Genomic DNA, 16,373 nt, shown 5'->3' with positions numbered 1-16,373 from the left:
TTCTAAATTTGAACTCAGGACAGTAACATATTTCAGATGGTATAAAAAAACTTCGTCAAAAACACTTACTTAAACAGTTTTATTAAACAAAAAAACACAAACCTTGAAAAAGACCCACCCATAAAATTTTCTTGAAGTAATTCAAATCGAGAAGAAGAAAGTTACTCTACTCCCTAAATCCTTTCAGCGCTATAAAACATTACCAACAGAATTATTTATTTCCAGAAAAACGTACAAAAACAAGAAAAATGTGAGATGAGGAACTGACTTAAGTCCATATGAAACGACATTTCGATCTAAAGTTCGTCTCCGGATTAGTAAACCCATAACCCCAAAAAGAACAAAAATACATATAAAAGACCAGGAGGGCCGGTTGCAGTATTACAGAAGGCTCCCGCCATTTTCTTAAGAAAATACATAAAAAGTTTTTTCGTATGCTTTTTTCAAGTTGTTTTTTTTGAGCGTGGTGTGATGAAGAGATATGACGGAAACCTGCAATTCAGGAATATTCGGCAGTCAAAGTAAAATAGTTAGAAATTTTTCATTTCAAAATTGGCGCTAAATAACTTTGCTGAAAAAAAAACATTTAACTTCAAGGTTGATTCAAAATCAAAAATTTCAAACGGTTTTTCAAATGGGTTTTTCTCGATCCTGTGAAAATGTTTCCAAAATATTTAAAAGTCGCCCCATTCCGATAATTATTTGTTGTACCTGATTTTGCGTGAAAAAAAAAAACTATTAAAAAAAAAAACCATGGGTTTAAGAGCAAGGAGATTGGACATCGAACAACTTCAAATGCATTTGCTGGTGCTAGGAGCCTTACAACAACACTCTAAGCATGTCATGGTACGAAGCCTTGGCGTAGTACTATAGCACGCAATTTTCCGTTGCCAAAAAGTAAGAGTTGTTTATCTCCGATCATCTTTCTGTAATCTTATTGCTTTAAAGGTTGAACGCGCTATTTTTCAAAAGTTGAGCAAATAGCTATTTTCCCTGATTTTAAGAGCCGATAGCAACGAAACGTGCGAGTAAAACAAACATCTTGACCTTAATTGAGACCATGTTGTGAAAAGGTTGTTCTATTTACTTTCTGTAAGTCTTCCTTGAGTATGGAGTGGAATGCGTTGATGTCGGTTGTGAGTTTCTGGTTCTCCGACCTCAGCACCTGCACAGTGCCCTTCTCCAGCAGAGCCACTTCCTTTTCCAGCTGCTCTATCCTCGCCACCTTCCGAGTCAAATCCTCAGCCAGAGAGTCCAGCTGTGAGAAGTGCTCCTCGTAGTTCACTGTACTGCTTACCACCTGCAATTCAATCACACTGACCCTCACATATATGTGGCTGAGAAGGGCAAAGGAAAAATACTAAAAATCATTTCTCCAATTGCTATCAGGAATGACAAATAATTGATGCACGAATAGCACGAAAATGTATATCTGCAGTGCTAAATTATCCGGGCAAAATGGAAACTTTAAAGACGCTCTTCTCAAATAGTGTTTTTTTTTTCAAGAGAATAAAAGAAAGCTAAAAATACAAGAACTATTATGGTACTCTTTGGTAATCGGCTCGATAAATTTGATCAAAAATTGAGCAAAAACTTTAGCGGAAACCATACATAGCATAGAGTGAAGTTATTCTAACTTAAAATATGGTGCCCAACTTTGCTGGCTAATTTTCATTTCTTTGTCATATCTTTCCTTTTAACTATGGGACGGGTGTTTTATATATATATATATATATATATATAAAATATGGTATCTCAACAAACACTCGCAAGTCTTCTAGTCTGATGTCATTGAAAACCCCTTCAGCCGTGATTCGGATTCCAAAAAAATCAAAGTTTTTGCTGTTCTGACTCATTTAGCGAAGAAAGGATGAAATGAATTTAGAGAACGAACAATTTACACCTTCTGCTTTCGCAGCACATAAACGACCGATTAATCTAATTTAAAGCCACTATTATAAACTGCCGCATAATCATTTCACTTTCAAAAAACATTCCAAAAAAAATCTCAAAAGCCGGCGATAGCGAAAAGCTATGTTAATAATCTGTTAATAGATTCAAATTCTATTAACAGATTAAAATTCTCTTAACCTGTCTGATTTCATAGAACAATCTGTATTACAGAAAGAACTAGATATCGGACGCTCTACGCCCATTCAAATTTTAGCGACAAAATTGAATAGACCTGTATTGATTGAAGGGTGACATGTTTGAGGCGCGAAATGTTGCATTACAAAAAAATGGGGCAAAAAAAAATTAGAGAAACTTAACTCACAACTGATTTTAACTGATTGTTCATTACTTCTGCCTGTTCCTCTGAAAAGCCAGCACCCACCAGTGCCTTGTGGAGGTTGTGTGTATCATAGGGCACTAAAGAGGGGTTGTTTTTGGCCAACATTTTACTGCTTTGCACTGATATACTCCGTCGTCTCAGCATTCTGGGCATCCTCGCCTTGCTCAGTGCACAGCTGCATCTATGCATGGTAGATGCACAAAACATACGGTACTCTGTAAGATATATGACAGTGATGTTAGGTGAACATGAGTAGCGAAATACAGTGCGGACCGCTCTGAACAGAGTTGCAAACAAAACGTACGAACAAAAACAAAAAAATTTTGGAAGATTTTTTTTTGGTTTTGATTTGGCTTTTTAAAAACAGTGACTGAGCGATTGACCGTGCAAATGCTGAAAACAACTTTATGATGATTCATCAGATCTCTTGAAAAGCGTCAATGCTCTCCTTGAGACAAAAAAAAATGAGCGATTTCAAATGTAAGAGTTTCAGATTTTAAAAAATATATCACCATGAAGCTCTTTGATTAAAAAAACTCTTTATGCTTGAGTTTCTGGTGATAAGAATTCACTGTTTTTTAATTTCAGAAAAAAGTTTTTTTCTTGCTGCTGGCAAATGTAAAAAAAACCTCTTTAGAAACTAAAAACGGTTTAGAAACTAAAATCTTCAGAAACTAAAACCTCTTTCCAAAAAACGGAAACGATATAGAGCTTGCAACTGCATAATAATTTGAAAACCCTAAATTTCCTGCCCTTGGAAATTGACCAAAAAATCTTTAAATGAAATATCGCGTTTTCAACTTAATTTCAAAAATTCAATTCAAAAATGGGAATAGATTAGATATGTATAACCTATAAAAATTTTTAAAAATTGAACCTATCGATCAAATGCTGCTGGAAATTATTCGAGGGGGTTAACCTTCCTTTTTTTTACACTGGAAATGCACTAAAGTTGAAAAGAAATTACCAGTCAAACCGTGAAAAATCAAAATAAAATTTTAAGGCTTTTTCGTGAAAACAAAAACCCACCAATTTGATTCAACAATCCGATTGATACAACAATCAATCCTCACGTGCTTCTTTCAACATCACAATTCATCGCAGGCGCAAAATCAAAATTTAAATTCAGCAAATATTCGCCGTGAAGCAAATTCATCAAGATTTATTGCATAGTAACTCTGTGAAGCATTTCATATCACGCCCCGCAACGGCAATAGCACGGCCTTAGAGTGATTCAATCAAATTTAGGGTTGACAACGCAACGCAGCAAAAATTGTCAATGGCGTCCAATATTCGAGATCTATTTAATTCACTTTCCATGGCGTTAAATTATAAATAAACAACATATTTCGAGAAAACGCTTCCATAAATTTGCTCGCCAATTTATTTTTTCTCTCACCTACTTGGGAAATTAGGGTCCAAATTTTAACACCAAAAATGACCATTTTGGCTTTTTTGTTGACCAAAAATTACGCCGAAACTATTTCTCCAATTGCTGACAAAATTATATCAAAGTGAGCCTCTTCTATAACCAATAACATTTAAGAAGGGTATGCGTCTCAGTTTTCTATAATCTAACTTACTTTCCTTTCATAGCCAAGAAATGTCTATTTTCTATTTTACACAGAGGCGAAGCGGAGCTTCGCATCACTTGCGATACAACACAAACATAAAAAAGCAATAGAAGTACAAGAATAAAAAAATGTTGAAAAAACTAGGTCTTCTTAAAAATTTTCGTATGTCTCGATGAAATTTCAATCTAGGCAAAACATTTGAATTTTAAATTAGCAACGGAACAAAAATGACGAAGCGGAAACAAAGCCGACAATTTTTGAGCAGACACCGGTTGATCCGAAAAAAAAGGATTTTGTCCCCTAAAATCACAATCAACAACACTTGCAACTATAATGAACACAGCCAACTGACAGTTGGAAAAGAGAAATGAACGCAAAGAAAGCTGACCTGTTTTTGAAAATAGTTCACTTCGATTTAAAGAAACAAAAACAGATGACCTTAAGCCTCTGAATTTCTAGAACAAATTATAATTGACAATTTTTTCATGAAAATATCCCAATTTGAGAAAACTGGATCATTAGATAAAGACATTATTTCGCTGACAAATTTGATAATTCAATTCCACTTTCGAAACTAGAATTCGATCACATTTTTCGTGATCTTTACGCTTTATCTGTTAGATAATGGAGTTTTCCTTCCTGTTATCAGTGGAAATGCACTGAACTTGAAAAAAAAAATCACCAGTCAAACAACAAAATACCAAAATTAAACTTGAACAATTTTTTAGACTTTTTCCTGAAAACATAAAACTCACCAAGACCTGCATAAGAGTCTTCAATACGTTCATTACTCTTAAAAACTGCTTAGAGCACAAGAAAAAACCGTGATGCGGCAACTTCGCAGACAAAAATTGATCAACAGACAAAAGTCCGACAATTCAATTTATACCAGAAAACAATTTATTTCATACATACTGAAAAAACAAGGTCCGGCCGGGACTCGTGCCCTAGACCTAAGGGTGCAAAGGCAAGCAATATACCTCTAGGTCAATTGGGAACAAACTGGGAAACACTGAATGAGTAAAACTTAGAGTCTACGAAACTTCTTAAGTGACGCACGCCAATTATGAGTCTACATAATTACTAAAAGACGCAAGCCAATTATGACGCATACAGTACAAGTCAATTTGAAAAACAAAAAAAAATTACGAGCTAACATGCCTCAATTTAAAGAGCGGACGCATTTTAGCGAGATTACGAAAAAGTTCATTAAAAACATCCGACCCTGCCCAGGTTCGAACCCTTTTAATTTGTTGCGGATCTCCTTCCCTACCTCTACGCTACAAATCCATGAAACCTTGAAGCTTAAGTGCTATTCGTACTATAATAGTCTAATATCCTTAGCATTGGCTGCACTTAATAGCTGGTTATTGATCAAAAGGAACACCTTTAAAATGAACACATTTTGTCGCAAGAATATTTGCGTCGCAACATTTTCTGCGTTTTAGGTTGGAAAAAAGAGTTCTAACTAACACACATGCTTTACTTGCGTAATAAAAAAGCACGAAAGAAAAGCAAGTAAGACTTGTATAAAAAGGTGTTTTACGGGAAAAAAGTCTAGTTCCCGGTTACAAAAAACTTGCTCTCGCAAGTGTAAATGATTCAAAAGTATTAATTAGTTTCTATCAAAAACCAAACTGAATTTCACATGCGTTTGTAATGGAGAAAACCCTGAAGATAGCTAACAGACAGTTGAAAAAGAGTCAATGAATGCAAGTGAACAATAATAAACTTGTTGAAAAACTTCATCGTTCGAATTTCTAAGTATAAAATTATTGAGCTCAATCTTCTTCGAATTTCAAGACGAATTCATTATTGAGACTTTTTAGATAAAACTAACTCATTTTGGGAAAACTGGATTCACAAGTTCAAATTATATTCAACTGGGAAATTTGGAAATTAAATTCTACTTTCGAAACTAGAAGTCCATCCCGTTTTTCGTGACCTTTTATACTTTCGTATTTGCAGAGTGCAATTTTACCTCATTTTCAGCAGATTAATTTAAATTGAACTCAAAAAGTGCACATATACCTCAGGGCATTCATAAATGCGTTAATATGCATGAATGCACATCTGTATTTAAGAGAAATTAAGAGTTTTTCTTGAAAAAAAAACACTCAAAAAATCAAGATTTGTCAACATAATGAAAACTAAAATTTCTGTTTCAATTTTCTGTTTTTTTTTCCTGAAAATCTACCAAAGCTATCTTAAAGAGCAGTCGGAAATTTTAAGAGTCGATGAACTTAGCTAGGACTCTTATGTAAGTCTTCATAAGAGTCCTAGCTAAGTTCATCGACTCTTAAAATTTCCGACTGCTCTTTAAGATAGCTTTGGTAGATTTTCAGGAAAAAAAAACAGAAAATTGAAACAGAAATTTTAGTTTTCATTATGTTGACAAATCTTGCCACTCACGCAATTTTTTTCTTCTTAAAACTCTTTGAAATTCAAAAATAATTTATCATTAGCCCTTTCTTGATAAAAAAATCCAATTTGAGTCAACTGGACCATTTGGTAAAGGTTTTTTTCGCTGGGAAATCTGATAATTAAATTCCATTTTCAAAATTAGGATTCGATCAATTTTCACCAAAAAAAATTAAAAAAATAATCAAAATATAAAAAATTGCGACGTTAATAAAAGTCAAAACTACGTTCATCGCATTAGAAAAACTGGCATAGTCTCGGATTCGAAAGCTTGATCTTTCGCGACATATCCTCGCTCCTTACCACCACACTACTGTACCAACATTTTCATGAAAATTACCTTCATTAATAAGGCAAGCTATCAAATGATTCATGTGATTCTGTTTAACTAATTGTGAACTTGAAAAAATATATAATCCAGCTTGATAATGATTGCGTATTGCAAGCGTATTTATATAAAATATAAATTTTTTAAACTTAAATTAAATTGAGACGTTTTGCGCCAATTTTTGGAGATAATAACGTTCTTAAATGTTGTTGGGCTATAAGTGGCTTACTTTGATATAATTTTAACAGCAATTGAAGCAATAGTTTTGGCGTAATTTTTGATAAACTAAAGAAAGCGCAACATAGTCGTTTTTGGGGTTAAACTTTGGACCCAAATTTTGCACAATAAATTGCACCATATAAATTCTACTTAAATTCCAATCAAGTTTAGTCATCATCATTTCTGTCTAAAGTCAACCCAATTTGAGAAAAATTTTCAATTTCGAGGATAATTTCAATCAACACTGTATTTCATGATGTGTAAATTTACCACTTTTCAGCCCAAGATTCAACGACGAAGCACTGGCAGCTCTTGTTTTGAGCTTAGGATTGAAGTTGAGAGACCAAGATGTTTGAGAGATGAAGAGAGAGAGAGAGAGAGCGTAAAAATTATCGTTTCTCTGGTCATGGTGCTTGCATCTCGCCTAGACTATCATTAGTCTCTAATGCTAAAACCAGCTTAGAAGAAGAATCACCCTTCTCAGTGAACGCATCTTCATACCGGACGTCGGCGCTTCCTCTCTGTGTAGAAACCTAAAATTTTTCTCGATGGTAAACGAGGTAGAGAGCACCCGGAAATTAATTATATTGAAATTTCAAGGCGGGTAAAAGTTGAAAACCCAGATTGGAGCTGCGCGAGCAATTTTTTGAATTACCGGTCGAATTAAACTTTCATCAGAAGCGTTCAATTTTTGCAATAAATTTGTCAATCGCTCTTTTTAACTCCAGGCGATTGAAGACAGATGGCTAGTTTTTTCCCATCAACGGAATTAGTTCATGGTAATTTTCGATGAATATATTCTCAAAATTCTTCTGGATTGTGTGAGGCGGTTATCACTCACTATAATGCAGATCAAACCACCATTACGCATGAGACAGTTACGCAAATATATCAGATTTTATGGCCGCGCTTATTTCATTTTATTTGCATAGATTTAGTTTGCAGTATGCATCACACATTAGATTCAATAATCTCAGCCAATTCGGTCATTCGACTGACACAATTTTCAGGAGAAGACCATTCTTCCTTTAAGCATGATAAGTCAGCTTTTCTTTGTGCAAATCATCTTGCCCCTGCTTACGCTTCTAAGACAGATCATTAACGCGCTCTAAGGCATGGCATTGCGGAAAAACTCTGTGCCAAAGAATAACCCGGAGAATCGATTTTGATTTAAACAATCATTAGCGTTGAAAATCAGACAAGACTAATTAACAATGATCCAATTCAGATGCTTGAGCTTTGCTAGCTGGTCAGCTAGCAAAAAATAAACCGTTAATTAAGCAAGCAAAAATTTCAAATACTAAGTCGCACGCATCATTAAGCTCAAACATGCAAATTGTAGCTCAGCGATTTGCAATAAAAAAAAACTATCACACAGAGGCAAAACAGAGCTTCGCACCATTTGCAAGAGAACAAACTTGAAAAAACATAAGATGCCGAAAAAATTGAAAGAACTAGGTCTACCAAAAATTTAATTTTCATATGTCTCGATAGAAATTTATTCTAGCCAAACCTGTCAGACAACTGAATGTTAAATTAGCAACGGAGAAAAGCTTACTAGTCTTTCTTTCTTTCTTTTTCTTTCTTTGTTGGGCGGGTTCTGCTCATCCATCTCCAGGCTAAGGACTTTCGCTACTTCCACCGGCCTTAAACCACAGGTCTGCGATAGCAAAAGGGGAAGGATTTTTGGGGCCGTTAAAACTATGGCAACTCGTGTGGGGTAAAACTTGGTTGTCTAAGCGGGCGAGGTACTTGTTTAAAAAACTACTGTAACCAGACTAAAGTTAGGAAAGCTTTGAGCTGTTGGTTCTGGGAAAGGACTGTTAAGAGGGGTGAATGCTTGGAGGTGGAATACAAATGCCTTTTTGATAAAACCGCTGTCAAGAGGTATTGTTCGGTGGTTGAGCAGAAGTTTATGTTACCGACAAGCCACCACTAATTTCAACAACCAAGTATTCCCCCATAAAATTTTTTATTGTGGAGTTCCCCATGGCTCTGTTTGACCACCGATTTAGAAAATAAATACGTCCATGACACCCTTCCGCCCAAAAAATTTCTGGCACCCCTCATACGCAGATGATTTCCTTCTTTTCGCTCAAAGCACCGACTTTGAAGTAGCATACGCTCACTTAATGGTTATTTGCACCACCTTTTTTTTTTAATTTTTCACCCCGCGTAAGCGAGCATTTGCGTCCTCTCAAGGATTAATTACATTGCTTTCATCTTACAACGAAGATTTTAACAAAACTCCAAATGTCTTTTTTAACAACCAGACTCTCCCTCTTAATAAAAATCCAAAACTTTCAGGGTTTTCTACCCGACCCTAGGCTTTGCAGCTCACTGCAGAAGATCTTCTGACAAAGCTTGTATATGAATGCAAAGCCCTGAATGCTCCGACTGCCCCTTACTCGGTATCGAATAGTTTTTGGTCTCGAAAATATTGAAAAACCAATAAATTTGGACAGTATCAATTTAGGACAGAAATTTGAGACAAAGATTAGTGTACATTTCTTACGCCAACTTAGAACAAAAAATAACCGTAAAACTTGAGTCGTACGCCATTTTTACGACCAATAAGCTTGCCTCAATTCAATTTGGAACGATTTTGTAGTTCGGGATAGTTAGCTTTCAGCATCAAAAAAAAATCTTTAAGCCCCTGTAAAGTCGAGAGCATTGTCAAACTGTCAGTTTTCAAGCAAGAAAAATACCCGGAGATAAAAAAAAATAGATATAAATTTTGTCAAACTGAACTCAGGGTGTCGATGTCTTCAAGCGGGTGTTTAAAATTTTATCTAGATCTCCAAAATTTAACTGAATTAATAAAAATCACCTCAAGCGTAAAAGTTCCGCACTTTCTTTGAATGAAAGAGATGAATTTAGCGTTTGGTATCGTATTGCTTAGACCAAGTTGTTGGCCTCATTTCAATTTGAAACAATTTAATTGCCATTGAAGCGTGTTTTAAGAACGAAAAATAGAGCGCGTTATCCAATTGGCCAAATTCCCAATTTTGAAAACCCCGTATTTTCATTTAAAAATCTTTTGCTTAAAAAATTTGAGCTCAGGACAGATGGTATAAAAAAGTTTCGTCAAAAACGCTTAATTAAACAGCTTGACTGAATAAAAAAAAGACCAAACATCAATATTCCGTCATTTTCTTCGAAAGTAGGAACAAATATAACAATTAGCACATAATATAGCGAGTAGGGGGATAAAATTAAAACAAGAACGGGATTTGAAGTCTTGTTAGCTTTTCTTAGAAAAAGACTGTTAACATTTCGGTTCTCTCACACATGCGAGAATTATTTAACTGTATTTATTGTTCGGCAATAGATGAGAGCCAATAACAAGAGGCAACTATGCTGATACCCAACTTCACATGAAACTAGTTTGCAGAAAAAAGAGTTCGAAAAAAAAGCTTTTGTATTTGCAATTACAGGTTATGCATAAGTTAACGCTGGCTGTTTTTCATAGTTAAAAGGTCTTCATAGGTCAATCAAGCCGTAGAATTAGAGGACTTAAGAGTGAAAAATTAATAATAAGACGTCAATTCTATCAGAGGAAACTTCTTCGTGATTTTAATCAAAATGTGATAATTTCAAGTCATCAGATCGACACATCCGGCTGGCATCAAACAATCGCCATTTAAGCAACAAACAAATCTAGAGGACAACCGTTTCGCAGGTCTTCCAACCGAATGAATGGAATCATGAAAAAATGACAATTTTACCACAGGGAATCATTATTTTCAAATTCATCCTGATCCCTCCATCCATTCGCAGAAAGTCTATTAAGCTTTCGCAGACGGCGTGTTAGCCAACGGGAATCATAAAACCTAGCCTATTTTACAATAGATAAAAATCATTTTTCAGTAAAAACATTATCTTTTTATGCCCTCAGACACCCCCCAACTCGTACCATGCAAACGGACATTAAGCTACGCGAGAACGACCATTTAAAAAATTCGCAAAATATATTTAGCCGAAGGTAATTATTGATATAATATACATCTTCAACGTCAGAACCCCTGTTTTTATAGCTAATTTGACAAATTTATCCCCCATACATGACCCTAGAGGCAATAATTGCCAGGCATTAGTATTCAGACAAACAAAGCCTTTACAGCGTAAAAATCACCTTTTTTTTACCATTTCAGCTTCTATTTTTGGATACAGGAACCATGTTTGTTGTGACTAGCAACATGCCTAATTGACAACACGTCAAAACTCCTCCCAATTTCAGTGGTCGGAACAAAAATGGGTGAATTCAGTTGATGTTGTCCAAATAGTTTGTTTTTGAAAAAAGAATCGTGCGAGATCACAAGTTGACAACTCCTGTTAATTTTATAGACATGTCAAAACAGCTGAATCCAGTATAAAGTCAACTTTATTTATTGAAATCGTTAACGTAAAAGGCGAAGATTTCGAACCGTTTTAATTTCCATTTAGTTTAGCCTAATTGTTGTGATAAACTTATTAAACAGAGATGGAAGATAGAAATGTTATATCACAAATCAATCAAAACCGGATTCGAAGGAGAGGCACAGAGTTTTCTTTTCCAAAAACTTATTGAAATAATCGAACTTCAACAGCGGAAAATAGCAATTCTAGAAAACGAACACGGTCAAATACGAGAAAAAGTTGTTGAAAATTCCAACCATATAAACGAAATATCCGAACGGGTTGTAGAAGTAGAGAAGTATTCAAGAAAACTTTGCTTACTTTTTGTAAACCTTGACTATGGTGAAAACCCGACGTCAGACATACTCAATTTTATGCGTCACTATCTGAAAGTCAATCTTACCATCAAAAATATAGCTGTCTGTCACCCTTTGAATTAAAACTCACGATCACCAGTGATCGTTAAATTCATATTTCATTCGGATAGAGATGTAGTGTGAAGGAAAAGATGGCTGAAAATGTTCGAAAATTGAGAAATCTTGCTATCATGGTCGAGGAATGCCTAGCCCCTAGATACCGAAAATTAGAACAAGCTAGACAATTGGGATTACTAGTTTACACAAAAATATATACGCCCGTAAGAACAGTAGCTTCTCACAAGACCCTGTTCAAGTGAATTCCAGCAATGAGCTTAAATCTTTTCTCCCCCAAAGAAGCGTAGCAGATAAATATCCGGAAGAATTATTAATGGAAGCAGACACTACCGTAAGTTATCGAACAAGGGCCGAAACAACCGAAACCCCTAAGTTACCACCACCGCTGCAAAGAAAACCCGAATCAGGAAGGAGCGTTCTGAGACCAAAGAGAAAATTCATGCACTCACCACTTGAAGAAACAAATCAAAGTAATCAAGCTAATGACCATATAAATGCTCTTGTACCAGCCATTGTTAATGCTATTCAAGCTGCTGTTCAAATTGCTAGAAAGTCATCCCCTCACAAAGAAACTCCCTTTCCAGTTGAAAATGGATCCGATTAAAAACAGATCTGCTGTAATTTCTGTGCTACTCATTAACGCTACGTCCCTTAAGAAACATGTTGAAGACTTGGAAGCACTTTTATATTGTCTTGAATCTCCGCTGTCAATATTATGTATAACTGAAACATGGTTAAATACTCAAGATGATTCCAACGCTTTACTTATAAAAGGTCATGATCAATACAGAGTATAGTCAATACAGAGTGAATTGTGAGGTGGAGGTGTAATGATTTAAGCCCTGAAGGGGATCAACATTGATGAAGAATTGCCGATAGTTATTGAAGAGGCTTTATCGGTGAAAATCTCACACCTAGGTTTCCAATTCGTCATAGCGGTAAAATATAACCCTCCAAGAATAAATAAACATGATTTTTTGGAAAATTTAGATACCTTTCTCGAGTGCACATCATCTCAAATAACACAGATTGTATGCGGAGATTTCAATATAGATAAAAAACAATTTGATGATTGCAAATTACACGAACACGTTATACTCATTTGGTTTTGATTCTCTTGTCAAAGAGGCAACCCGAGTGTCATCAGAATCTAAAAACTTGTCTCGATCATTTTGCAGTGAGAGATATAGATAATGCACATGTAAACGTCCTTGAACACCAAGAGTTTTCTGATCATTTTCCTTTTAGTCTAAGTTTTCCAATAAAACAAAAGTTGGAAGTAGGCCTTGAAATTTTCAGAGATACCTCCTTTTCGAAATCTTCCGATCTAGTTGACAAGTTCTTATTTTTGCTCAATCATCGTTTATAAGATCCTAAAATATCAAGTACTTATAAAAGCTTTGACAAACTTCATCGGCTTTTTCAAAACACACTCAATGAATATGCACCTATTATACAGCAAAAACATACAGAAAAAATACCTCCATGGTTTACAAATCGAATAAAAAACTTCAGAACCGAGAGAAATAAATTGCACAAAATTGAGCGATATGAACAATTTATACCAATTTCAGCGAGCGAGGCAACAGTTAAAAGAAATAAAAACTGCTAAAAAGACCTTAAATTCAATAAAAGTAACGTAGACTCCGGACAAACTTTCAAACTGCTCAATGAGCTTAAAGGAAAACAATCGAGTTCATTATCAAATCCCAGTCTTTCCTCATGATGCGTTATCACTGAGCATCCTTCACCTTCGACTGTGGTGGAACAAATCAAAAAATTTTTTGTAAGCATGGGTTTAACTATACTTAATATATTTGAGTAAGGTTTATGAGCGAGTAATGAACAATAGAGCATATGCATATTTCGAGAAATTCAATTTTTGTTTTATAATCAATAGTTTGGATTCAGAACTAAGCATTGTACTATTGATGCCTTAGTAGAGGTAATTGAAAGGTTAAGACATGAAAAAAAATGCAAAAAATCAATTTTTTCTTGGATCTCAAAAAGCTTGATACTATTGATCATAACTTGCTAATTCAAAAATTGAAAGTTTACGGAATCAGAAGCAAAGCATCAGACTGGTTGAGCAGTTATCTAAGTAATCGTCAACAGCGTGTAGAAATACCTAGAAAAAGTTCTTGGAGGAAACAATGTTTGCGTAGTGCCACAGGGCTCAATTTTAGGTCCTCTGTTGTTCCTTATCTATATAAGCGATCTTCCTAGTGCATGTAAAAACACTGAAGTGTTTCTATTCGCGAACGATACAAAATTAAGTGAACTAGGATGCACAGCTTTATAAGTTCAAAATGATTTGAACAATATAAGTGTTTGGGTTAAATGCTAACAAACTAGCCTGAAAATTAGACAAATCAAGGCAATTGAAAGTAAGATTGAGTGCTTGCAATTTAAACCAATCATTTCCTATCAATCATAAAGACGTTAAAATTGCATCTTTTTGCAAGTATTTGGGATTAGAATATACTCCAAATTATCATTTCAAACACAAATTCAACATGTTTCAGAAAAATAGCAACTCAAAATGGAATCGATTGTAAGCTTCGCCATTTTGTTCTCAGAGATCAGCTCGGCAGGGGATATGATCCCCTGCCGACCCAAAAGGTCCCCATTTGTACTATTTTGAGATATCCTAATATCTATTTTTGACTGACTGACCCTAAAATTTTTGTAAAGGCGCCTTTGGCGCCAAAAAAGACTTATGTTGAGGGGGAAGCGCGCGCCAAAAAAACTAGACCTTTTGGTTAAAATTTTTCAAAAAGTGCCTACAAAACTCCTTTTTTTCTAAAATTTTGGCTGCGGCGCAAAAATATTTGGCCAAAACAGGGTCTTTTTAGTGCTTTGGGAGAATTCGGAAAATCAATTTGGTCGACCCTAAAAAAATGTTGCACTAATTTTCGATCATCCGCCTCCGCCTCGAGAAAACCCTAGATCCACCCCTGCAATCAAGCAATCGAACCTGAATTTGCATATACCACCTGTGTTTGCAAATGATGATCTACAGTCAAGATGCTGTACATTCAAAAATATTGCACAAAAAAAATTAGTTTTCATTGATCACTCGTAGAATAAGCACCCAAAATACCTACAGATATTTTTACTCGCTCGGTTGAATTCTCATAATAAAATATCAACATTTAGAATTTAAATTGTTTGCTCAATCATTTTTTTAGAAGATCCTAAAATATCAAGTACTTATAAAAGCTTTGACAAACTTCATCGGCTTTTTCAAAACACACTCAATGAATATGCACCTATGATACAGCAAAAACATACAGAAAAAATACCTCCACGGTTTACAAATCGAATAAAAAACTTCAGAACCGAGAGAAATAAATTGAAAAAAATTGAGCGATATGAACAATTTATACCAATTTCAGCGAGCGAGGCAACAGTTAAAAGAAATAAAAACTGCTAAAAAGACCTTAAATTCAATAAAAGTAACGTAGACTCCGGACAAACTTTCAAACTGCTCAATGAGCTTAAAGGAAAAAAATCGAGTTCATTATCAAATCCCAGTCTTTCCTCATGATGCGTTATCACCGAGCATCCTTCACCTTCGACTGTGGTGGAACAAATCAAAATATTTTTTGTAAGCATGGGTTTAACTATACTTAATATATTTGAGTAAGGTTTATGAGCGAGTAATGAACAATAGAGCATATGCATATTTCGAGAAATTCAATTTTTGTTTTATAATCAATAGTTTGGATTCAGAACTACGCATAGTACTATTGATGCCTTAGTAGAGGTAATTGAAAGGTTAAGACATGAAAAAAATTGCAAAAAATCAATTTTTTCTTGGATCTCAAAAAGCTTGATACTATTGATGATAACTTGCTAATTCAAAAATTGAAAGTTTACGGAATTAGAAGCAAAGCATCAGACTGGTTGAGCAGTTATCTAAGTAATCGTCAACAGCGTGTAGAAATACCTAGAAAAAGTTCTTGGAGGAAACAATGTTTGCGTAGTGCCACAGGGCTCAATTTTAGGTCCTCTGTTGTTCCTTATCTATATAAGCGATCTTCCTAGTGCATGTAAAAACACTGAAGTGTTTCTATTCGCAAACGATACAAAATTAAGTGAACTAGGATGCACAGCTTTATAAGTTCAAAATGATTTGAACAATATAAGTGTTTGGGTTAAATGCTAACAAACTAGCCTGAAAATTAGACAAATCAAGGCAATTGAAAGTAAGATTGAGTGCTTCCAATTTAAACCAATCATTTCCGATCAATCATAAAGAAGTTAAAATTGCATCTTTTTGCAAGTATTTGGGATTAGAATATACTCCAAATTATCATTTCAAACACAAATTCAACATGTTTCAGAAAAATAGCAACTCAAAATGGAATCGATTGTAAGCTTCGCCATTTTGTTCTCAGAGATCAGCTCGGCAGGGGATATGATCCCCTGCCGACCCAAAAGGTCCCCATTTGTACTATTTTGAGATATCCTAATATCTATTTTTGACTGACTGACCCTAAAAATTTTGTAAAGGCGCCTTTGGCGCCAAAATAGACTTATGTTGAGGGGGAAGCGCGCGCCAAAAAAACTAGACCTTTTGGTTAAAATTTTTCAAAAAGTGCCTACAAAACTCCTTTTTTTCTAAAATTTTGGCTGCGGCGCAAAAATATTTGGCCAAAACAGGGTCTTTTTAGTGCTTTGGGAGAATTCGGAAAATCAAT

General features: G+C 35.0%; 2 protein-coding genes across 2 annotated transcripts in view; one reads left to right on the top strand and one right to left on the bottom strand.

The window, feature by feature from the left end:
* LOC134849916 (UDP-N-acetylglucosamine transferase subunit ALG13 homolog) overlaps positions 1–16,373 on the top strand; it is a 342,028-nt gene that overhangs the window by 13,378 nt on the left and 312,277 nt on the right. The gene's annotated exons all lie outside the window — the stretch shown is intronic.
* On the bottom strand, positions 820–2,504 carry LOC134840033 (uncharacterized). The gene is made up of 3 exons (XM_063855664.1): positions 2,276–2,504; positions 1,088–1,300; positions 820–867 (listed from the first exon to the last, which is right to left on the bottom strand). The coding sequence occupies exons 1-3, from the start codon at positions 2,498–2,500 to the stop codon at positions 820–822; spliced, it is 486 nt and encodes a 161-aa protein (XP_063711734.1). The 5' UTR covers positions 2,501–2,504.

Source organism: Symsagittifera roscoffensis, chromosome 1, assembly GCF_963678635.1.
Source record: "Symsagittifera roscoffensis chromosome 1, txSymRosc1.1, whole genome shotgun sequence".
Lineage (NCBI taxonomy): Eukaryota > Metazoa > Xenacoelomorpha > Acoela > Convolutidae > Symsagittifera > Symsagittifera roscoffensis.
This window is presented reverse-complemented; position numbering and strand designations above follow the sequence as displayed.

What these genes read in the sequence shown, in the direction of transcription:
- LOC134840033 (XM_063855664.1), bottom strand. Translation starts at nt 2,500, where the DNA reads ATGTTTTGTGCATCTACCATGCATAGATGCAGCTGTGCACTGAGCAAG. An exon ending in ACAATCAGTTAAAATCAGTT is followed by an intron (nt 1,301 to 2,275) that starts GTGAGTTAAGTT and finishes ATTGAATTGCAG; the next exon opens with GTGGTAAGCAGTACAGTGAA. An exon ending in TCAAGGAAGACTTACAGAAA is followed by an intron (nt 868 to 1,087) that starts GTAAATAGAACA and finishes TGCGTGCTATAG; the next exon opens with TACTACGCCAAGGCTTCGTA.